The following is a 24,792-nucleotide window of genomic DNA, read 5'->3' as shown; positions in this document are numbered from 1 at the left end:
TCATTTTGTTTTTTAGATGCAATGGTTGATAAATATTTATTGCAATTTTTTATTTTTATTTTTCCTTCCTTCTTAAAGAAGACCCTTTAACATTTCATATAATACTGGTTTCGTGGTGATGAACTCCTTTAGCTTTTTCTTGTCTAGGAAACTCTTTATCTGTCCTTGGATTCCTTTGCTTTCCATCACTTAGAATATTTCTTTTTTTTTTTTTAAATATACTTTATTGATTTTTTACAGAGAGGAAGAGAGAGGGATAGAGAGTTAGAAACATCGATGAGAGACATGGATCAGCTGCCTCCTGCACGCCCCCTACTAGAGATGTGCCCGCAACCCAGGTACATGCCCTTGACCAGAATCGAACCTGGGACCCTTCAGTCTGCAGGCCGACGCTCTATCCACTGAGCCAAACCGGTTAGGGCATGAATATTTCTTGATAATCCCTTGTGGCCTGCAAAGTTTCTGTTGAGCAATCAGCTGACAGTATCATCTGCAACACATGGGTGTGGGACCACTCCTTTTCTTGTCTCTGCCCCTCCTACCAGTCTCAATGTGGCTTCTTCTTTAAAACCCTAGTTGTAGGACTTCCACTCAGCCAGATTTCAGGCGGTTCTAAATGATGGTTGTTATGTAGTTTAGTTGTAGTTTTGATGTGGTTGTGGGAGTAGGCCAGTACTGCGTTCACCCTATGCTGCTTGCCATCTTAGGTCCCTAGTTAGGACCGGAATAACCTAACCATTTTAATCTTAAACAGCACATCCCAGATCACCTTCCTTTTATTACTCAGAGTTATCATTGTGAACACTCATGTACTATAATAAAGTGAACCGTAACATTGCCATCTAACCTATGAGGATGTTTAACAACATACTAAGTAACTCAAACTACTAGGCCTTAATTTCTTATACCAGCTTTAAATTTCTTTTCTTTTCTTACTGTTAAATTCTAGACTTGCAATAAATCCTTTTTTAAAATTAAATTTAACATTCCAACAATAAAAACTTCGCTTACCTTGGGTCTAAAATTAGTGGTTGGGCCCACATACTCATGCTGGGCTTTTATAGTACCCCAAGGATGATAAATTTTGAAGCATTCATTGCAGTAGCTTGCACTACAGTCCATGCAACTTTTTGTGGATTCTTGAGGTGGTGGTTTACAAAGATCACACATAATGGCTGTGGCTGCCCTGGCTGCCTGCCGATATCTTTCAACAATAGTTTCCAAAGTGAAATTTCTAAATAGACCGTTGATTCCTCGCTCTCCAAGATCCACATCATGCTCACAGCCAGGACAAGGAAATGTAGTTGTCTTAGGGGTCAATGAATTGCGCTTCCAGCCTGTGTAATTAGTAAGTCCTTGTTTAGTTACATTGGTAGGAAAATGAATAGAATGAAGAAAAAAAGGAATGGTGTTTAATAGAGATATATATCTACAAATATATTCCAGAACTATAATAATTCATATTCTGAATCAATTATATTCTAAAAATGCATTTAAAAAGTATTTTCACTTGGTAAATAAAAGACAGACACAAGTTATTAAAGTTATTAAAATGAAAAAGGAAAGGAAAATATTCTATAGTAAATCCCATATAAAAACCATTTTAAATCAAACAGCTATATGGACAAAATATATAATACAATACTACACAAGGTCAGGATCTTTTGAAATTACATGATTAACATTAATAATTTTTATATATCATAAATAATTTTATATATCAAAGAATTTTTATATATCCAAAAGAATTTGACTTCCATTTAAATGAACACAACATAGGCTGTGTTGATTCATACATAAAAAAGCAGGAGTCCTTAAACTGGGGCTCCATGAATAGGCTCCAAAGAGATGCAAATAGTTTTGCAAACTATTTGCAATTATATGCAAATTTTGCATCTATGTTTATGCATATTTTCTATAAATAATCCACAGCTTTTATTAGATCCTCAATTTGCTAAGAACCACTGCAATAGAGGGTTTCCCATTGTAGTATTGGTTTATCTGAGGAAATTCAGTAGGCAAAATCATTAGTTAATTGAGTACAATCTATAAAAGAGCGAAAAGCTCATTCATAGACCTAAAATCTAGTGACTTTAAGAAGGACCAACCATTTAGTATCTTCTTATGACCTGAAAAAGAGAATCATTAAGGTTACTTAATTCAATAAGCCAAAAGTTACCCAAGAAGTATTACAAATAATTTTACAATATATACACAACACAATGACCTTGAACATCACACTTTAGTTCAGTATTGTCCTGATTTTAACAAATCAAGAAACCAAGGCATAACAGTCCTTATCCACAGGTTCACAAGAATCAAGGGTTGTCCATTTAACATCAGAGCATGCATACCATAGTCGCACCTCTCATTTATAAATCTAGTCTTAGAGTATGTAATCTTGGTTGCCCATAAAATAACTACCTAAAAATAAACACAACTTCTTAAACTACAGCTTTCTTTCATACTGCCATGTATCCAGTACCAAAAATGAATGGTTAAACTTAGTATACCACACTTAGAAAAGGTCTTTAAACAGCTATATTAATATTGCCTTGGTACATTACTACCATCACTGAAAAGACTATCTTAAAAAAATGTCTGTCATGATATATGTACAGGTAAAATTTGGCAATCAGGGGGGCGGGAGCGGGGAGGAGGAGGGTCAATGGGGGGGAAAGGGAACATCTGTAATACTTTCAACAATAAAGATACATTTTTTTAAAAATTGGCAACCAGTTCACAATATTATTCATTTAAAGTGACTTTACAACATGCTAGATGGCACTGGGCCCCGAAAGCTACTTATGTAAAAATATGCAGAATGTTTTTAATATCTCCATTTAAAGATATTTTCGCCTTTATATTTTTAAACACACACCAAAAAAAAAATACATAAAGAAGTTACCCCATAAAAATCTGAAAATGCTACATAAAATATATTCTTGTACTAATTCTAAAATCATGCACTACAGTTCAAGATGTTTCACAACACAGCAGGCATTTAATGAAATAAGCAGCAAAGCTGTTTTTAAAACACATGCCAATGAAAATTTCATTTAGTGAAAAAAACAAGCCAAATAATTCTGGAAGTGATACAGTGCAGTGGTCAAGTTTAAATAAATGGAAATTCACACTTAATTGCATGCTTCCACATATGAACTAGATGATAAAACTTAAAATGGTTAACAAATATTAACAATCAAAATTTTAATGGGTTATTGGTTTTATGAATTAAAATTATGATCAATTAAGTAATGGGATAAAGCAAAATTAAGTCATGATAACAAAATCATGCTTTAACATGTACACTGGTGATATCCAGATTTGGGCAATTTCCAAAAAAGTTTCATCCCTTTTCTGTAAACCTCTTTTAACTTATTTTTATAATAAAAAAATAAAGTGTAAAGCATCATACTAAACTTCTTAAATCAGACAAAATATCTTGTCTATTTTTCTAAACAGATCTTAAAAGCTCTCACATTTTTTATAAATGCTAAAAAATCAATTCATTTTATTTCACCTGTCTTATACTTCAACCATTGTTTGCATAAAAACAAAACAACAGAATATATGTTCAAGGCAATAAGGAGAACATCTAAGGATATTCTGGGAAGTAATTCTAATGAAAAAATTCAAGAAATAGAACTAAGACTAAAATGTGTCAACTTTTACTCTCTATAGCTATTCTAATATAGTTAGTAACCATTAGCCAAATGTGGCTATTGAACTTAATGCACCTTGGTCGGCATTTCTCTCATATAGATGTTTCTCTCTGTCTTTCCCTCTCTCTTCCACATATCCTCAGGTAAGGACTAAAAACAAAAACAAAAAACTGCTCAATAGCATGATATAACGAAAAAAAAAATAATGACTTAGAAAGGTAAGGAAACAATGTAGGCCAAGGAATGCAATTTTATGTCAAACTGTATTTGTGGGGCCAATAATATACCCAAATGATTTAAATGCTGTCACCATGCATAATCAATTATTTTCCCCATATACCTTTAATTAAAAAACAAATTAATCAAGTATAAATCAATACAATTTAAAAACCAAGACCACAAAAAAAGTTCTTCAAATTGATAGTTTATACCGAATCCCCCTAAAAATCAGCTTTCAATCATATGTTTTACCATTTAAATATCAAAGTATTTCAAAACAAAGAGAGTCAATTCATAACAGGTTCAAAAACTCTGCAAGCTGCATCCTCTCCCACATTCTGGCTAGAAACAATTTCCCCACTGTTACTACCTGATAGTCAGTGGCCTACCTCTCCACACACTGGACATTCATGTTGGGCTTCTTGGTGTTTGGCAATGGAATGATGCATAATATTACCAGGAAAAGAAATGTTTCTTTTCGTACATTCTGACCATCTGATTCCTACCAATTATATTTAATTTTTTAGTATTATTCATATTTTCAACTTGCAAAACCTTTTTCTGAACTACTGCCTTAATAAAAAACAGGTAATAAGCAATGAGCTTTTAAAAAGCAAATTGCTCCTACCTTTCCTCCTAATTGCTGAATTTCAATATTTAAAATTCTCAGGGACTCACTAAAGCCTGCTAAGAGAAAAAATTACGTGTGGCTTCTAGAAGTGACTGTAAGATTTTAAAATTAAGACATGTAGAGGAAGGTAAGGAAGACAGAAAAGGGATAACATTTCAGATGTTCATTTTCTCTAATAAGATATAAGGTATCACCAGGATTTCACAAAAATATTAGCCAATTTTACTTTAAAGGTCAACTGGAGTAAAAAACACTTTTTAAAAATAAGATAGGTTAGCCCATCTTTCATACAGAATCAAATACTTCAGAAAGCCTAAAAAAGCAATGTACATTATTTACCCACAAATGGGTAAGATCCCTATGTTACAACTCAAAATACTTTAAAACGATAACAAATAAAAGACACCATATGCATAAAACAAAGACTATGTTTTTAACTACAAAAATTATCAACATCTTTATGCAAATCTTTAAATACAGAAGAAAGTACTGGCTTATTTAAACCTCCCCAAGGTAGCAATATGGCTGTTAACACAGCTTTGTTCCACTACTAAATAAATGTAAAGGATTTTTAAAAAAAAGGGGGGGAGAGGGTTGGGGTCATCTGTAATAGTGTCAGTAAAAAATATAAATAAAAAATAAACCTCAAAAAAATAAAAACTAACAATGCTATGTCATTTTCTTAAAAAACACCTTGTCATGCATATTGACAAAATGCAAGCACTAATAATCAGTGCTCCCTTTAATAACCATCAGAACTTGCTCGGAAATTTAGTCCTGTTGACCTTTTCAGCCCAATTTGTTCACTTTCTACAAAATTTTGAAGACTTGACCACTGATGTTTAAAACCTTATCTACACAGGGTTAATTTAAATCTAACACTATACTGCCTGCAGCCACACAAGCGATAAAGCATTTTCTACCTCTCCACCCCAAAGATCTCCGTTGTGATGCTGTGAACAATGAACAGAAAGCTGGATTTAGAATCTAATTTAAAAGGGAAGTTTCACAACTTGTTAACAAAAGATAAAGCAGTAACTGTTCTGCATATAACACAATTATTGAGTTAACAGTAAAAAAAAAAAAAAAAAAGTGTTTTTCCTGGTACACATGGTATTTATGAAGCTGTAACTGTAAAACATACATCAAGCTTATCTTAAGAGTTCAGAATTAATCAGTACTGGTACAGCACTTGAAAGACCTACACTTTATCTTACAGATTTGTATTTTTAAATAATATTCCTAGTAACCATTGAAAATACAAAGTAAAATCAAGCATTTTTTGTTTGATTTTTTTTACTGATGTAAATAACAGTAAATAAACATTACTAAAACCAACTATATCTTTCTGACAAAAGGAAATACAAAATAGGAGAAAAGTCTACATATATATGATTAAAATGTACAGTAATATAGTTCTTTTATTTTTACATAATTTAATATGTATTTTTATATACACAAATCTTACTCTCCTTTAAAGGCACCTTAACTTTTAAAATCTATCAAATGTCCAATGCAGTGCTATCCAAGGGATCATGTGAGCTAAAGTGTAAGCCACATATTTTAAATTTCCCAGTAACCAGATAAAAAAGAAACAGATGAAATTCATTTTAATAATAATGTTATTTAACCCAATATATCCAAAATACTAGCAATTCAAAATGTAACCAACATAAAAATTATAAGGAGATTATTTTATATTCTTTTTTTTTTCATTCTAGGTGTTCAAAACCCAGTGTGTATTTTACACTTACAGCACATCTTAATTCACATTAGCACATTTCAGTGCTCAACAGCCACACGTGGCTAGTGGCTACTGTACTGGACAGTCCCAGCCTAATTAACCCCTTAATAAACCAATGGCAAACTATTTTTTAGAATTCTATTCCTCCCACATCAATTACTCAGAATAGGGTCTCTGGTTTCCTTCTCAAACTTATCTAAATGATGAAAAAATTATTTTTTTAAAAACGGCCATAAAAAAGGGAAAAGTTACTTACCCATGAATTTAGGTTTGAATCTATCCAAAGAAAAGTTATAGGAAAATGCCCCTCAAATGGAAGGTAACTATTTTAAAACTGGTGACTGTGAGATAGATAGGAAATCTTAAAATTTGCATTCATTTGCTAAAAACCTCCAGGACTGACTATACTTAGAGACTTCTCACCCTATGAGTGCTCTATCTGTATCTGTTAACTTACGTTTTACATTCTTGATGAAGGACAGGGTTCTAATTATTACATCTCTCATTTAGCCATGTCTCATAACTAGCAGGTAACTTAAATATTTGGCAAATGAATGAATGCAACTGGTACGCAGAGGCACAGCACTTCAGGGTTGGAGAATACATGGAAGATGATGTAACAAAACTGGCCTGACTTACCACCCCAGGCAGAAATCCCCTCTACAATACCTGCTAATGATGGTCACCCATCCATTGTTTAAAACAAAAACTCCAAACACTGAGGGCCCAAAAGCTGGATGGGTCAGAGTCAAAGATGTGTTTTGGCTGCCCTGACCCTATGTTGAGCTTGCAGAGTGTTTTAAAATAATTTGAATTGACTGCCAACATTTAAAAAACAGTCTTTACATCAAAACCACTACCAGGTTTTTGTTAGGGGAAAAAACTGTAAATCCAACAATCTGGAATTCCCAAACTCATATGATAATTCACTAGTGCCAAATGGCTACTGCTCCATGAGACAAGGCATCCATTCCAGTTTCTACAGTCGCAAACCACACCATCTTCAACAGGGTTGGCCAAGAGTCAGCTGGCTGCTGACACTTGGGCTGCTGGTTTTCTTATAGTAGTTGAGTTAATGAGAAAATGAAATATTGTCTCTATGCCTATATCAAAGAAATAAAATGGCAGAGGTCCTGTATTTATTTTTCTGGGGCCTGCTTCATTAATGTACCTATTTGTCCCCTGTGATATGGCATCTCAATTTGACCTCTATGAAAAATCACAAATTTGACCTCTAATTTAAACACAGTGACAGTGATCTGGAAAAATTAGGCAGCCCGTTTCATGTTTGGACAGCCTTAAGTGTTTGTTTTCTCTCACGTTAACTTGAAATCTGCCTTGCTATTTCATTGGATCCTTGATCTGGAGCCTTTGCCAGGAAGGTGACAATTTCTCTTCCACAAGACAGCCATTATATTCTGCAGTTGTCCCTTCTCCAAGTTAAATGTTCTTATTTCCTATAACTGTTCACAGAAAACTTTTATAACTTCCTCCCTTCACGACATAATCTAACTTAATAAAGTTCTTCCTAAAGAAGGGGGAGGAACATCTCAGCAATTCTGTTTGATCTAGACAGAGTAAAGTATGGTGGAATAGATCTCTTCTTCTGGAAAAAACGCCACTATTGAATATAAGTCGTATGGCATGCTTTGAACAAAACTTGCAGCGGAGGTTTGTCATTTACCATCCATTCAATACATATTTATTGAACAGCTATCGAATATTGTGGTAAGTTCCTGAAAACAGAAGTGGCTCACTGTATTTCATCTATATCTCATTCCTACTTCATATTAATCACATATAAAAACTAAACAAGTCTTAAGATTAGAAGCCTACATAAAATACAGGATTTCATAAAATACATATATAAGCACAATCGAATTATAAGTAGAAATACTAGTACACAACTAAAATTCCTTTTAATGGTCTGTGCTAAATATTAACAAACAAAAAGTAAATTTTCCTTGGCCAGTCAAGCAGGGGTCCCTAATTAGTCAGTAAGGACCTAGAACATCAGGCTGTTACTGTCCTTCTTCCCCTCCTCAGTGTGCCAGTTTCCTAGCAGGGATGGAAACAAAGTGATGAGTTCACAATGAGCATAACCCTCTCGGACCCCATACTCCCTGCACTCCCAGTTACCTAAGCTCCTTGTTTGTATACAGTCACGCGCTGCGTAATGACAGTTTGTTCCGTGACATAGACAGTGGTCCCATAAGATTATAACAGCACTGCAAAATCTCTATCACCTAGCGACATCAGAGCCATCCGAGCACAGTAGCACAACACATTACGTGTTTGTGGTGATGCTGGTGTAACCAAATCTACTGCCAGTCATGTAAAAGTATAGCACATACATTATGTAAAGGACATAATACTTGATAATGATAATAAATGGTTATGTTACACGTTACATATTTATTGTACTATACTTTTTATCAGAGTGTACTCTTTCTACTTATTAAAAAAAGTTTCCTGTAAAACAGTATGCCATATTATACCAGCAATAGTCTCATACATCTTGTGTTTTCTGTGTCTGTTGATGGCATCATTATCTCTTGTACTTGATTTGATCTCATGTTGTTTTGTACAGTAACATGATGTACAGCACCATAGCCTAGAAGTAATGGGCTCTATAATAATGTGTAGTAGGCTTGTGTAAGAGCACTCTATGATGTTCACACAAGCACTAAAACACCTAATTACACCTATGCAGTCATGTGCCATCTAATGATGGGGATTTGAGAATGTATCCCCGTCATTAGGCGGCACATGACTATATATGTATAATTTTTATATGTGCAAAATATCTTAGTGCTTACCACTTAAAAGCACTATTTTTTAAATAGCATAATACTAGTCTTACAACAAATATACTCTTTGATGGAGCACAAAGACGTAAATGTCACCCAAGGAGACTCCGTATCACAGTACAGACCAAAATAGATGGCATTCCCTAAAATGTAAATATAGAGAGAGATGCTTTTCTGATAAGAAAAGTTTGCTTACAAGATTAAAAAGTTACTTCTATACTATAAGAGGAAAAAATGAACAGAGAGGAGGGAAGGATTAAACTTAAAACCTCAAAGCCCAAATTAGGCAGAGTTGAAGCCCTGAAGGCTGATGCTATGGCCACTCAAGCATTCTCCATACAAAAAACATGCCTAACATGATGCTGTGGTATTTCTACCCAACCTAGGCCTCCCCTTGTTACTCACTACGAACTTTGGCCCTTCATTTTTCAGTGGCCCTCTTCCCAGTGATTTCAAATTAATGTAGATCTGCATTAATCTTACTATGGATGTCCAGAAGAAAGTAACTATCCCAACAGGAAACAATTTAAACATTGGGTAAATAATAAAGGTACAGTATATATGCTATACATCTCGTTAGATCTACTTCTATCATTATTACAGAATTCCACTACTATTTAAATAATGACAAATGTTATGAGGATTCACAAGGAAAAGAGTTCATTTAACTACGGTTTTAATTTATTCACCTGGAAAGATTAACCCTGAAAACGACAAAACTAATTTCCTTCTACAGTAGTCAATGAAATTCCCTGACCCCAATGTTCTACTACATACCTGGTCTGTTAATCCTGTCAATTTTATCCAAGCTAGGGGAGGTGACCCAAAGTCGAGGACTGCTCTGATTGGAGTTGTCTGATCCCACGTCATTGAATGAATCATCAAGTGTCAGTAAGAGTTCTTTCACACACTTATGACAAATATTATGTTGACAAGGGAGAATCAACGGGTGGGTAAACAGCTCCTTGCATGCTGGGCAAATGAGCTCTCTTTCGATATTCTTAATGGTAACCTTAAAATTGAAAAGAAATCAGAATCAAAGACTCTTAGTGGGTAAATATATGAACATGCTCATACCTCTTGTAGAAGTACATGTGCTTACCTTTCCAAAAAAGAATTAACAGATATATTTTTAAATCTGAAGTTCCTTTTTGGCTATGAAATATTGTACCATTAACTCCTTCTCAACACCCAATAGCCTAGAACTGAAGTGACATGACATGGTAAAAACTGAAGTATAAGAAAAATTAGCAGAAAATATTAGGAAATCATAATATTTCATCAATTATGAAGTTATTCAAACCATCACTAATTTACTTTTTAAAGATTTCAGTGAAATCTTAAAAGCAGATTACTTCAATAAAAATTAAGAATATAGCACATTAACTTTGTGAGTAGCAAATAACAAAAGCTGGTCAAAACAAGGTTAGCCAGTATGTTCATGGAACCCTACTTGAAATCTATTGACAAGGTGGATTATCAGCAATTCCCTGCATTAAATGTGACCAATGTCATGCACATTACAGCTGCAACTGTAATGGAGGTAAAATGCTTGAGGTTCTCATGCTACAATATGAAAGCAGTTATCTTAAAAGCACGTGATAAATATTGAAAGGGTGTAGGCTTAGAAGGCACCATTATAAATGCTTTCAATGGTACAAGCTTGCATTATTTTCAATGGGGAACATTTAGAGTCTTATCACAACTAAAAAGGTTTGATAACCTCATACCAGTTTTCCATCCTTTCCCTATGCAGTTTCTCCCCCCACATATACCAAACTTCAGGGGCTATGAATGCCTGCAATTTTAGTGGTAGTCCAACAGTAAAGTACTCATAACCTTGTACAATCATTTCAACTACTGCAAATGCACAATTACAACTGAATTGAGCCACTTTTTAAAATTAAATAAAAATGAATGCTATTCTATTCCCCCTAAAGTGACAAAAGGTGCTTTAATCCCTGACAATAGCACTACTGCCATTGCCTCAATGGGTCTTTGTAGCATTTCTTGCTGCATCACTCAATAAATACAGGGTGGGGCAAAAATAGGTTTATGGTTGTTCGTATGGAAAATAATACAATTAAAAAGTAATGATAAAAGAATAAACTGTTTTATGTACTCACAACTGTAAACCTACTTTTGCTTCACCCTGCATTTAATAAAAGCCCACATTATGTCATAATTTGAGTAAATTGGGAAGACAGCCACACCTCACAATTCACATCAAAGAACAAAGAATATTTACATCCCATTTCATTTTCCAAGAAAGTTGACAATTCAAAGGAAAATATTGTTCAGAATGTCCAAAGTAGGTTCTCACACCCCATTTTATGGGAGGTTTACTTCCCACTGTTAGATCTAAATTCATTTCCATTTTTCTTGTACATAAAGCACTACATAAGCTTTTTAAGCACGATGTATAAAAAGTACTTTTTACCCAGAAGATAAATTAGTGTTCATTTTACATTCACTGAGGAGAAACAATCAGATTAAGAGAAATGTGATGTGGTAGTTCCCACAATTAAGCTGGTTCAAAATAAATGAGGTTCGACAGAAAATTAACAAGTTCTTAAGAATTGCCTATCCGACCCCTTCAAACAAAACCACTGGTACCCCAACAGCTGCCAGCGGGAGCCCGCCCTCCGGGAGCTGGCAGAGCCGGGGAGGGGGGGGGGGGGAGCCTTCGCTCGCGGACAAGGCAGGCGGACCGGGCCGAGCCGCGGGGGCCTGGACCTCGAGCGCCGACCTCCGCGCTCCCAGACAAAGGGCGGCGGGACGCGCGCCCCGAGCCGCGACGGGCACCAGACTCCGTAAAGCGAATTAATTCTACAACCTGAACTCCACGGAAGAGCCCCGCCCGGATTCCCCCAGGTGCGTAGTTGGGCGATAACCGCACCCGAGGGCGCCCTCTTTCGGGCCCAGGTAACCCCGAGTCCGACCCTCCGAAGAGTAGAAAGGGGGCGCACCGGGTTGCGGAACCGGCCGGGGACGGGGAAGGCGAAGAGGAAGCGAGGCCACCGTACAGCAGCCTTCGCTTCTCCGAACGGCTCCCGCCCACTGAGCGCCGGGGGGAGAGAGACCCAGGGGCCCCGGCGCGCTGGCATCGAGGCCGCCCCCAGCCCCACTCACCGGCGCGTCTGAGCCGTCCCCCTCCATGCTCGCCTCCGCCAGGTGTCATCAACGGCGGGGTTCGGAGGGGCCGACGAGCGCCAGGCAGGGTCTGGTGGGCTGGTCCCTGCGGCGGCCGGGGAGCCTGGGTAGCGAGCCGGAGGGCGGGCTGGTCTGCCGGACCGACCAGCGAACCGACGGGAGCAGAGGCCAGGGCGGGCGAAAGCACGGGCGCAGAGAGGCGCGTGGCTCCCTGCGGCGCCCCGGAAACTCAGGCTGCGGCGGCGGCTCCTGCGGACTGCGGCGGGGCCGACAGCCGCGCCGGGACCAGGGCGTCCGGGGGGCGGGGCGGGGCGGGGCGGCGCCGTCACCTGGGCAACAGAGCCCACCGCACAAAGGAGGCGGGGCTACAGGCGGCAGGGGGCCGCCGGGGAGCGGAGAGGCCGGACTACGGTGGGGGGTGGAGTGGAGGGTGGCGAGCGCCCTCACTCCTACTCGGGCTGCCGAGGTCGCCCCCCGAAGGGGTAGAAGGACGGAAGTGAGGGCGTGGCGAAGCGGAGGGCAGCGCGGGGCGGGTCGGCGTGTTGCGGTGCGGCCCCCTGCAGTGCGGCCTCTGGCCTCCGCGGCCCCCTGCGCTTGGTTTTGCTCGTCCTGGTCTGTGGTATAGCGCGGCACCAAGCATCACAGACAAGTCACATTTCCTGACTCTAGTCGGGGCGGCGAGGCGCGGGCGGATCAGTGCCCTCGCCCCAAGTGCGCAGAACCGGGACGAGACCCTGCCCATCCGTTCCCCGCACCGGCCGGGGGTTCCCCTAGTAGTGGGTCCCTGTCCCCGCCCCGCTCTCCTCCTCCTCTTCCGGCGGATTCATGGGGTGAACTTCACAGTCCCTGACTGATCACCAACCATTCATATTCCGCTTTTTGCTTCTGCTTTTCCACACGCACAACACGTTCTTGCCAAGGGGCGCGAGTACAGACCACACAGCAGGAGTCCTTCTCCCGGGGGCTGCACAGGAATTGAATTCAAGAGACTGCAGCAAGGGAGGCCCGCCGCGCCTAAAGTCAGCCCTGCCCCGGCCCCGCAGCTGCTCTGAGGTTCTCCCACCCCGCCCCGGGGCCAGAGGGCGCGGGGAAATCGGGACAGCTGGTCCGGCTGCTGCGGCTCCCAGGTACCCACGTGGTGGGCGCCGGCGGAGGAGTAAGGCGCGGCTCCCGCAGATCCGGGACTAGGATTGTAAAATTCACCTGCCACGCTCAAGCGCGTCTCTTCTACCTTGTTTTCAAAGCAAAGGGAAAACAAATTAACCTGGGATTGTTGGCAGCCGCATTCGATCAGCCACCGCCCTCCCGGCTGACTTAGTAACTCCATCTTTATGTATAGACTGAGAAAACAGGCGCTCTAAACTGCGGCGCGGCATCCCCTTCGGGTTTTGAAATGCTTCCCACTTTTCTTCGTGTTTGGAAGAACCCTCTCGCTGTGGAAAGTTGTGCGGTCCTCCCACTGCACTGGCAGCAGTGGTGGCCTCTAATCCAGCCGGCAATTAAATAACGGTGCAGCAGTGTAGAATTAAGAACAGCAAAGGGACCGGAGCACTTGTCTTTAATGGAAACCCTCCATTTACAGATGAGGTGCAGAGCGGATGAACGCCCTGCCAAGTAATGACTGGGCTTTTCTGATCCGCTTAAAGTTTGTTGTGTGGCCCCCACAAGCTGGAATTGAGGCTGCTTTCTCCCTACGGGTTCTGAAGCACCCTAATCAGGAGGGAAATAAGGAATGCCTGTGGAATTTAGTTACATGTAACAAGCACTACACCATGTTCCCATATATATTTTTTAAAGCTCAACCATTAAAAAGCATCTATAAATCAGTTTCTGTTTTCATTGTTGGTCTGGCTCAAATAATTCCCCTCTGGCTGTAATCTCACATCAGTACAATGATCTTAATTGGGACCTTATTTATAGAAACTAAATTTCTATCATCAACAATGTACATCCATACCATGAAATATTAGGCAGCAGATAAAATGAATGTACTAATGAGAAAGGATTTCTAATTATTTTAATTATGTATATTTCTATATATTTTTATTGATTTCATAGAGGAAGAGAAATATCAATGAAGAGAATCACCGATTGGCTGCCTCCTGCACGTCCCCAACTGGGGACCAAGCCCACAACCCGGGCATGTGCCCCTGACCAGAATCGAACCCAGGACTCTCAGTCCCCAGGTCGACACTCTATCCACTGAGCCAAACCAGCCAGGGCAAAATCACTATATTTTAAAAATCCTTTCTCTTCAGTGCATGTGAACATATTAGAATTTTGAGGGCAGGGCAGGACAGAGAGGTAAACTTGTAATAACACAAAATGAGTCTACTGTAGTATGGAGGGCCTGGAATAAAGTGCTTCTTTTCCATAGATGCTGAAAAGCTTTTGAAGGCTTTTAAGTGGGAATGACATTAAAGATCTGTATTATTTTGTTTTTTAAATCATTATTCCTCTAATTTGCATTTCATATGCTATCCCTTAGTGCCTGCCCAGCCCTTTCAAGTTTGGAATATCCTAGCATCTCCTTTTCCAATGTTTTCTTTTAAAATATGGGTCAAAATTCAACACAAGGAAGCCTATTATTCCATGGCTAACACCCTCCACCCAGTCCACAGATCTTCAGTACTCTTGCCTACATTGTGACATCTTGCGCTTGTTGATGTAACTTAATTGCTCGTCTGTCATAGAGGTCTGAGCTGTCTCAGATCTATCCACTTCATGAAGTCCAAAAGGTCAAGAAATGATGTCATCAGTTGTTTCCTACTTCACCTGCCAAAAACTGCCACTCCCCAAACACACACACACACACACACACAATGCAGGTTCAATAATTGTTCGTTACCTGACATTAAAATATAAACCTGTTACCCTTTAGGCTGTCCCCTACTCAGTAAACTGACCGGGTCTCTTTCCATACCAACTCCTAATACCCAACAAGAGATTAAATTACTGGCAGAGTCAAGTCCTAATGACCATGGTGCATATTTCAGTAAGTGCTTTACGTACCACTGGCTCTGAATCTGTTTGGTCTGAATCAAACAGCCAGGGTCTCGTACTGTTAGTATGGCCTAAACAAGAAGTGACAAGGTGACATGGCCACATACTCCTAAACCTTGACCCCTGCTGTGAACAACCTGGTACAATTTTAAGAGTCCTGCCTGGTCTTAGGGGAAAGAAGGAAGTTGGCAATGAAGTAAATCACAGGGCTTCACAGTGACTGGCACACGCATTGTCTGTGCTGCTGGGTATCAGACGGTTATAGGTGAAGGGACAATAAATGGCACTTATCAATTATTGACTCAAGCCTCTGACAGGACAAGCTCACCTGTCATAAAGTGTTTCTATGGGAACAACCGCAGGGGAGGGAGTCCAGTGAGCCAGGAAGTTCAGATTTCCATTGCCCTGCCAAATCCTATCATCTTTCAAGCTGCAGATCTAGAGCCTCCTTCCTCATTAGTCTAGTTTTCATTGATTAGCTCCCCTTTCTCTGAACTCCTTTAGCACTTAGACTCTTACCATCAGTTTAACATGCTTCCATACTCTCATATTATACACTAATGTTTGATGTTTTATAAGCCTTATCTTCCCATCCATTTAAGCTTTTGTTTTTTTCTTTTTTATGTTAAATCTACCAAGTAGCTTTACATTTTTTTTTATTGATTTTTAGAGAGAGAGAGACATTGACCTGTTGTTCCATTTATTTATGCATTTATTGGTTGACTCTTACATGTGACTCTTACATGAACCCCAAACTGTGGCATATCGGGTCAATGCTCCAACCAACTGAACTACTTGGCCAGGGCTAAGCTTTTGTTTTAAGAGAAAATCTAGTAGGCATTTATCTACTAAATGGTAGGACCAGACCAACAATTTGAAATTTGATAAGAGGAACACAGTGCTACGCTGGCAGACATTAATGGCAGGAGTGTACTGGCTGCATGAATGGTAAGCAAAGGGGTCTCTCGGCCACCTTGAGGTGAACAACATTGGCAATATTTAGAGGTTGTCAACAGGTTCCTTTTGACTGTATCTTATTATTTCTACACTTAGGGTGGCAAATAAAAACAGGATAGATACCGTGTTAAATTTGATTTTCAGATACATACTGGATAATTTTTAGTATAATTATGTCCCAGATATTGAATGAGACATACTTATACTAAAAAAATTACATGTCGCCGAAACCGGTTTGGCTCAGTGGATAGAGCGTCAGCCTGCAGACTGAAAGGTCCCAGGTTTGATTCCGGTCAAGGGCACGTACCTTGGTTGCGGGCACATCCCCAGTGGGAGGTGTGCAGGAGGCAGCTGATCGATGTTTCTCTCTCATCGATATTTCTAACTCTCTACCCCTCTCCCTTCCTCTCTGTAAAAAATCAATAAAACATATTTTAAAAATAAATAAATAAATAAATTACATGTTGTTTATCAGAAATTCAAAGTTAACTCTAATTCTTGTTTTTATCTGGCAATTTTATCTCTACTTGCTAATGATTACAGTTTGGATATAGGGTGTCTCAAGCCCCAACCCTGTTGTCATAGTAGCTAGATAAAATAGCTTTCATTTACTGAGAGCGTACTTAATGTGCCAATAACAGTATCAGGAACTTTGCATAAAATATTCACAGAAGCCTTGCAAAAACCCTGTGAAATAGGTATAATTCCCTTCAAAGGGAACATGTAACAAACACAACTCCTCCCTTCCTCCACCCAGAGATTAAGTAGTTCCCTCAAGGTCATATGATTAAATACCAAAGAGCCAGATTCAGATCTGGGTCTCACTCTAGCATCCCTACTGTATTGCCCACAGGTTAAGTATAAGACATGAAATTTACAATTTCATAAAAGATCTCATTTAAACATTTTTTTACAAAGTAGTTTGAGGTACAGGTTTTCCAAATTATCTTTTGAACTGTGTAGTAAAAACATCATAGAGAAATTATAATGTTATTTGTGAAACTAGCTGTTTTCAAATGAATTCTTTTCAGCTTAAATCTTCTGTTTGCCTTCAGTACCCCCCCATAATACACACGTTTTACCCAGTCTCAATATATATATTCCAGTGACCACAACCTTAGCATTATCACCCAGTTTAGATTTCAGTTGTGTCCAAAACTATCTGTTGAGCCTTCTGAAATAGACCATTTGGTATTACTTTAGTTTTGGTCCCACGAGATGTTTAAGATTTTATATTAGTCTAGATTTGAGGATTTTCTAAACTGAATTCTTTCAGTGTACAAGTACCTTCTTGTTTTAAAGCAAAATTTAGATTTATAAAAGTTTGTGAATATTTTTGTGTCTAAAAGATGTTCAAAGTTAAAAGTAACAAACAATTCACTGAGTAATGGAATCATTGCCTGTTTCTCTATCAAAATGAAATGTAACATTCCAAAGCTTGTTTTATTTTGTTCAAACCATTGGACAAACCATTCAGGTGCTCTTTGGAAGTGCCTAAATAGTAACTACTGAACTATAAGAAACAAGAAGCATTTTCTGTCTATTTATACATAAATATAACTATGTAAATTACTCTGAACATAAAGAGGTATACTAGATTTAAATCCTTCAATGTTCTTTGTCATCAAATATTTGTCCGTATGATTCCAGAAGAGTGTATAATAATGTGAAGGCAAGAGCTGTATGAACTTGCTTTAAAAAAAAAAAAAAATTAGCAAGGCAAACCATTCTAGAGACCGATATTGACCACAGATTTGGAAAGCTCCCTTTTAGACCAAAGAGACAAGTTTAAAAAATAAACAAAAAGCAGCTTCCAGAAATACAAGTTTCTCTGATAGTGAAATATAAGGAATTCCATTTACATTGATTTTGAAGCCTCTTGAGGATTATTTCAGGTATTAGCTATACTTTTGGAGTGTATTGTTTGCTGAGCAGAAAGATCACACTGGTAGAGATCACTCTGTGCTTTAAATATTAAAGTAATCATCACAATAGAGTAAAATAAGCTGATCAAGTTGGTCAGGTGGGTTTTAGGTTACCCTAAGATGAAAGGCTCACCTCCCATATTCAAGGAACAAACAATAAACTAATTTCATTTAAAATAGACACACAGCAAACTGCTGCCACTGGGGATTAGAGGTGGGAATGAAGTTCCACCTTTTATTCTATAAAACTTTCTGGAAAGGTTGACTATTTTGAACAAGCATATGTTAATTTTGTAAAATTTTAAAGCCATCAGAGAAAAGTGAAAGAAATTTTAATAATTGTCAACTCACTGGTCTCAACTTTGAAGGAAAGGAAGAGAGGAAAGGAGCAAGAGGATAACTGGCCTCTGCTCTCCTTGAACTCAGCCAACTTGGTGTAATTAGACCAGTTTCACATCATTCTTTACATTACAAACCTGGACTACAAAGTGGAACCTAACTCCTCAGAGGAAATAAAGCAAGTAAATCTCAAAGCTCTGCTATTCTATGGCTAATACTCAGAGAGGTAGGTATTCAGTGTTCAAATCCTGTATAATCACACACAAAGTGAGGGTTTTAAATAGAGTTGGGCGGGGGGGGGGTAGGTCAGGAGAGTGGGAGTAAGCTTGGTTAGAAGGCTACTCCTGAGACACACACACACACACACACACCACCGCCACCACCAAAAGAAAAAAAAAAGTCGTAGGGAGGAACTGTCCCAAGTTCTTAGTGTTTGAGCCTGCTCCCCAACTCAGATTTCACAGGGAGACCGGCCTCTCTAACTTGGGAAGTCAGCTGAGCATAGTCTATGTTTGCGCAGGCCCATTGCTGAAGCCTAGGAGAGAGTGAGGCAGAGAAGTTCAGTGGTTGAAACCAAAGGTTATTTTGTTTTTATTTTTTTCCATTACAGTGGGCATATTGTGGTAAACACATTGCTAATTCTGAAAGGTTTGTTTTTGTTTACCTGACTTTATTGAGTTTTAAGGGTTCATTAATGGTTCTGTCTTCCTTCTCCATTATGGGAAGTTTACCCATATGTTCAATGATCACCTGGGGTGCCAACATGTGGATCCCTGGGTGCCACCCCTAAACTATTCTCTCAGAATTTAAAATTTTGCCTGCTGAAGGTAAGTATTAATACAATTCTGGCTTACTTGGAAGAATATCTGAGCACCACAGGCCTAAACTCATATCTCAATTGAGAGTAGTCTATTTATTTTGTAATCAATAAATGGCATCCTCTTTCCTCCGTCCCCCTCCCAGCCCCACCCGCCAGAGTTCCTGTGCACCAGGGTCCTGCTGTGCGCTTTTGAGGGCCTGGTTCTGGCCCTCTGGGTGCAAGCCTCCTCACTCAGAACCAGCAATTCTTTGGGGACTTTTTTTTTCCCCTGGAACGGACTACGGTATGCACCCTAGGCCTGGGAGGTGGCCAATGGGAGTCTATTGGTGGTGACAAGGCGCTTGGATATACTGGCATGAGTGGGAGGCCCCAGGAGAAGCAGACTGGAGCCCAGGATAAGAAGTGTGTGACATTTGTACTTCTGGTCTAGGGCTGAAATTGCTAGGGGCGATCCTACCTTTCAATGTTAATAAGTATTCTATCTTGGATGAGTGAATTCCTTGTGTGCAGAACAGGAGAGTTCAGGGAGGAGCGCGGTTCGCCAGGGGCGCTTTAGTCTGGAAGTGCATTAAACCAGCCGCAGGACTGTCTGGCCTGACGCTAAAACCATTCCGTACTCTACATCCGCGGAGCAGGGGTGATGTCTGAGGCTGAAGCTTCAGGTGTTCACACCAGGCTTGCAGAATCATCCTTCTCCTTTCTGATGAGTGAGCGCACCCTTTCCTCTGTGCCATCACCTCTTCCCGAAACTCCAGGTGCAGAGGGCAAAACGCAGACCCGGTTCCAGCAGGCAAATCCCGGCGGACCGCGCACAGGGTGGCCTCTGCATTTCCCGACACCTCCCTCGGGGAAACCACTTAGGAGCCTCTCTGGGCAGTTTCTCGCACGCAGCGTGGGGGCCAGGCTCCCCGAAAGGCTTTCTGCCAGGCGCGGCGCCAACCGGCCGGCCGAGGGCGTGGTCGCGAGGCGCCGCCGACAGCGCTTGCCTCGATTTGGAAAAGGCTCCGGGACAGGTGCCGGGCTGAAATCCAGCTCTTCACCATCTCCCCCCTCCCCACCAAAAGAAATCGGCTCGCAAGATTCCGGGCCTGGGCAGCCGCTAAGGACTTGGCAGCAAGGCTGAAAGCGCCTAGGCGGGGCGATCCAGGGTTCTGCCCTGTTTACCTGCCACCCGGTCCGAGTTCAGGCTCAAGCCTACCCCGCCCTCCCGACCTGTTCACTGCTCGGACCCTCCCTCCGCGCTCGGTGCCTGGACAGGCGAGGTCACGCACTCGAAGTCACCAGGCCTGGGCAGCCCCGGGTGCCTCCAGGAGCGCCACCTTGGCCAACGCCCGGCCCTCCCCCCACTCTACCCCCAACCCTGACCCCCATCTACGCGGGCTGAGAGCTCGCTCCTCTTGGTCCCGGGGCCTCTCCCGTCGCCCAGCTAGCCCCAAACACGCTGGAGACTCTCCGTTGGCACATTTCAGAGATGCCGCATAATAAAGAAAAGGCAGCTACTTTGCCTTCTGCAGCGGCTGGGACACCGGGCTGAGAACGTGGACGCGGGATCCCAGCCCCTCCCCGGAATGGAGCGGGGCGCCCACGGCTAGCGGCCAGGTAGTGCCCGAAGTGGGGGCCGGCCGCCGCACCGCGCGCCCCATCACTTACCTTGCCCCTGGCCAGCAATTCCATGATGTAGCCAAATTCACTTATCTCCCCCGAGTCAGACATGGTTACGACCCTTCACAAACTCTGGAAGACCCAGGCAGGTGCATCAAATTTGTTCTTTTCCCCCTCTTTCTCTGCTTTTCAGTCTGTTTTGCCAAGCGCGCCGCCAGTATGTTGTTAAGGAGGGAAAACGGGAAAGCGGGTCAAGCAAAAGGCGGGACTGGGTGGGAAGAAGGCAGCTTTGCGCAGCCCTGTGCTTGGCTCCCGGTGAAACGGACGGTGCAGGGCGATGTAACGGAACAAACAAGGGCGGCAGCGGTGAAACCCACACCAGGCGGAGCCCGCGCCCAGGCCCCGCCTCCTCGGGGGTCGTGGCCCACGCCTCCCGCCGGGGTCCGGCCGCAGCCGAGACAAACACCAACACAAAAGAGGGGCTGCTCCCGGTGTGGCGCGGACCCAGCCCCGACACCCACTGGATGATTAAAGTGGTGCTTTATCCGAAGCCCGGGAAGGTGGCCGTCCGGAGCTCCCAGCTCGAGGACCAGGAAAAACCCCCATCACACTGTCTGGAGGTGCGAGGGCAGAGAGAATGAATGCAGAGGAGGCACAACAAAGGATCTGGCTGCCAGCGCCGGAAAAACAGACAGGGGAAAAAAAAATAAGTGAGGGCCCAGGAAATGGCAGCGCCGCATCTCAAGTCAGCCTTCCTGAAATCCAATAGGTAACAAAGACCAAACCCAGCGCTTCTGAGATGAGAACAAATACAAGGATTGTATTTTAAACACTCTAAGTGTGTAAGTTCGATTGTATCTCTCAACCTTCCCTTAATTAAATTTTTTTAAAAAAAGCATTACTGCCAGCAAAGTTCCTGGACAAACACTGTCACCCTTACTTATGCGACTCACTTTCCAGTCATTCATTTCATTGAGTTAAACATTCAGTGCATGTTTCTCACATTTTACACTTCTTTTTAAAATAGCAGCTCCCCTAGGAGGCTGCAGCAGTAAATGACCTTTCAGTCTTCTCCCTGCTTCATTCATACCTGACAATCTTTGCTTCTCTTGAAAAGAAAACTTGGCTGAACAAAGTCAGTTCTGGCCTATTACTTCACTCTAGGCAGTCTTACCTTTCTTGAAAAGGTAGAGAGGGATAAGGGCTGAAGTTTCCTACTAAATATATATCTCTTTGAACAATAATGAGATTAGACACAAATATAAGATTTACTACAGGGGCAAACCGCTTTCCTTAAGCAGGTTGGCAGAGTTTGCATTGGGCTCAGCATCAGTGTCAGGGTGCAGTGTGGAAATGACCTAATTTACGGGAGCATAGGATTTTGCAGGCTTGATGAGTCAGGGGTTTTTCTTATTTGCCTCTTCTTTTGGTCATTTAAAATTTTTTCCACTTTAGCCCAGAAGTCTAAAAGTATATAATATTTTTTCCTGCACCTCTTATTATATGTCCAATAATCACTCCTTGACTGTTCTACCAGAACTTTGGTCCCCCTCTTCAATGTGTTGCTTTCCTTCTGTGTTGGTCCAGATAGCAGCAAAAATTAAAGTCCCGAGTGTTCGTTGCGGGGGAGGGAGGGGGGCTCATTAGGAGGTAAGACACAATCATAATGCTTTTTGTTTTGAAGCTGCTTCTCCTCAAGTTCTGTAGAATCCAAATGAGATCTGTAGCTGAACGGATTCCTCTTTAATATTAGCAATACTTGACAGATTGCTCTAAAAGTGAAATTTTTAGAGCAATAAAAATCACAGTGTTTGAGCTGAACAACTAATCTTACACCTGTTTTACAAGCAGGGAGGAGGAAAGTAGAAACAAAGAGGCATCCAAGCCAGATGTTTTCCCTAAAAACTTCCCCCCAAACTCCATTCAATGACCTCCACTTACATCTCCCTGTGAGAAATGGGTCACATGTCCACCCTTAGCTGCAAGGAAGGCTAGAAGGTGATTATTTTACTCTGGGAACATTGATTGCTACTCTAAACAAAATCAAGTGTTTGTTATAAGGAAAGGGAGATATCAGGTAGGTAACTGGTAATTTTATCTTCTGTGAGATGACTGGGTTTGAATTAAATGGTATCTAACCCTTCCTACTCTTTTTTTTTTTTAATATATTTTCATTGATTTCAGAAAGGATGGGAGAGGGAGATAGAAACATCAATGATGAGAGAGAATCATTGATCGCCTGCCACCCACTGGGGACCGAGCCTGCAACCTGGGCCTATGCCCTTGACTGGAATTGAACCTGGGACCCTTTAGTCCTCAGGCCAATGCTCTATCCACTGAGCCAAACCAGCTAGGGCTAACTCTTCCTACCCTCAATGCTAAGAACTCTAGGATCCCATTACCATAGGGCAACATTAGCCGCCACTCTTTTCTGTCCACTTGATCACTTTCTACTAGGAAATACTCCAGGCAAAATTATCCTTATCAATTGCTTAGATTCCTACCCAAGACAAAGTTGGGGGGATTGGAATGGCTCTTAGACTCAGCTGCTGCAGTGGCAGGAAGTATAACTGCCCAAGTCCAGATCCATGTCCAGAAGTTAGAACCCAGATAGGGTCCTGAGCATTTACTCAGATGCCGGGTGGCATTTACCACTCTTCATTCTTGTCAGTGTGCAAAGTGCACTAAGGAGCAGTAAAGACCTTTCAAAGATGACAGGCATGCCCTAACCGGTTTGGCTCAGTGGATAGAGCCTCTGTTTCTATCTCTCTCTCCTTCTCCCTTCCTCTCTGAAATCAATAAAATATATATATTTTTAAAAAATTTCCCCTGAAATTCTATGCATGGAATTCAAAGACACAGGGTAAGACAGTTAATAGGTACCAAACAAAAGTTGCTTTATTGCCCTAACCGGTTTGGCTCAGTGGATAGAGTGTCCGCCTGCAGACTCAAGGGTCCCAGGTCCAATTCCAGTCAAGGGCATGTACCTTGGTTGCGGGCACATACCCAGTGCGGAGTGTGCAGGAGGCAGCTGATTGATGTTTCTAACTCTCTATCCCTCTCCCCTCCTCTCTGTAAAAAATCAATAAAATATATTTTTTTAAAAAGTTGCTTTATTATTTCTCTTACTTCTAAGAACAAAATAAGACTAGTATTGTACAGATTAATGTCAAACTTCATTCGACAAAGGAAACAACATTTTTAGAAGATTAATTCATAGTTCTCAAAAATCATGAAATTAACATAACAATGCTGCTTCATGAAAGACTTCCTCACCTAAGAGAAAGATTGTTAATAGAGGGATTATGTCATGTGTGAATTTTTCACGATGAGAAGACTAGCAATATATATATTTTTTAAAATATTTTAATTGATTTCAGAGAGGAAGGTAGAGGAGGAGAAAGATAGAAACATCAATGAGAAAGAATCATTGATCGGCTGCCTCCTGCATGTCCCACACTGGGGATTGAGCCCACAACCCGGGCATGTGCCCTGATTGGGAATTAAACTGTGACCTCCTGGTTCATAGGTTGACGCTCAACCACTGAGTCACACCGGCTACGCAAGACTAGCAATATTAAAGGGTCACATGCTGTAGGAAATCTGCTAACTTCCAACTTCTATGTAAAGGACAAAACTTTCCAATATAACTGCTCTACTGCCATGCCAATTATAGAAATAATTGTAACCAGATCCACGGCTTTTGACTTCATTTTCATCCACAACACCCTGTTTTCTCTATCTAATGGTAATCAACCTAACATAATAGTTTCAACAAATAACATTAACAAAATACACATTCTAAGTTTTTTTTAAACTGTGGACACAGACAATAATTACATTCGTGAAGGTTTAGCAATTGAAATCTATAATGATCAATGTTTAGCAGTTTAATGTAAGAATTAGAGACTAGAATAATCTAAA

The 24,792-nt window shown here is 41.0% G+C and overlaps 1 protein-coding gene across 2 annotated transcripts in view; it reads right to left on the bottom strand.

Annotated features, from left to right (window-relative positions):
• The window catches only part of TRIM36 (tripartite motif containing 36), a 39,991-nt gene extending 18,844 nt beyond the window's left edge, over positions 1–21,147 (bottom strand). Inside the window, exons 1-3 of one of the 2 annotated variants that reach the window (XM_080680296.1) lie at positions 20,917–21,147; positions 9,847–10,081; positions 1,012–1,337 (exon numbers count right to left, since the gene is read on the bottom strand). In XM_080680296.1, the coding sequence (XP_080536422.1) occupies positions 1,012–1,337; positions 9,847–10,081; positions 20,917–20,979 (624 nt within the window). In that variant the 5' untranslated portion in view covers positions 20,980–21,147. Of the gene's footprint in view, positions 1–1,011; positions 1,338–9,846; positions 10,082–12,201; positions 12,484–20,916 lie in introns of those variants that run through there. The other variant, XM_080680297.1, reaches the window with a different exon arrangement.
• Between the last annotated feature and the right edge of the window lie 3,645 nt (positions 21,148–24,792).

This window comes from Plecotus auritus (genome assembly GCF_963455305.1).
Source record: "Plecotus auritus genome assembly, chromosome: 7".
NCBI classification, from domain to species: domain Eukaryota; kingdom Metazoa; phylum Chordata; class Mammalia; order Chiroptera; family Vespertilionidae; genus Plecotus; species Plecotus auritus.
Note: the sequence above shows the minus strand (reverse complement) of the source record. Positions and strands in the feature narration are given on the sequence as shown.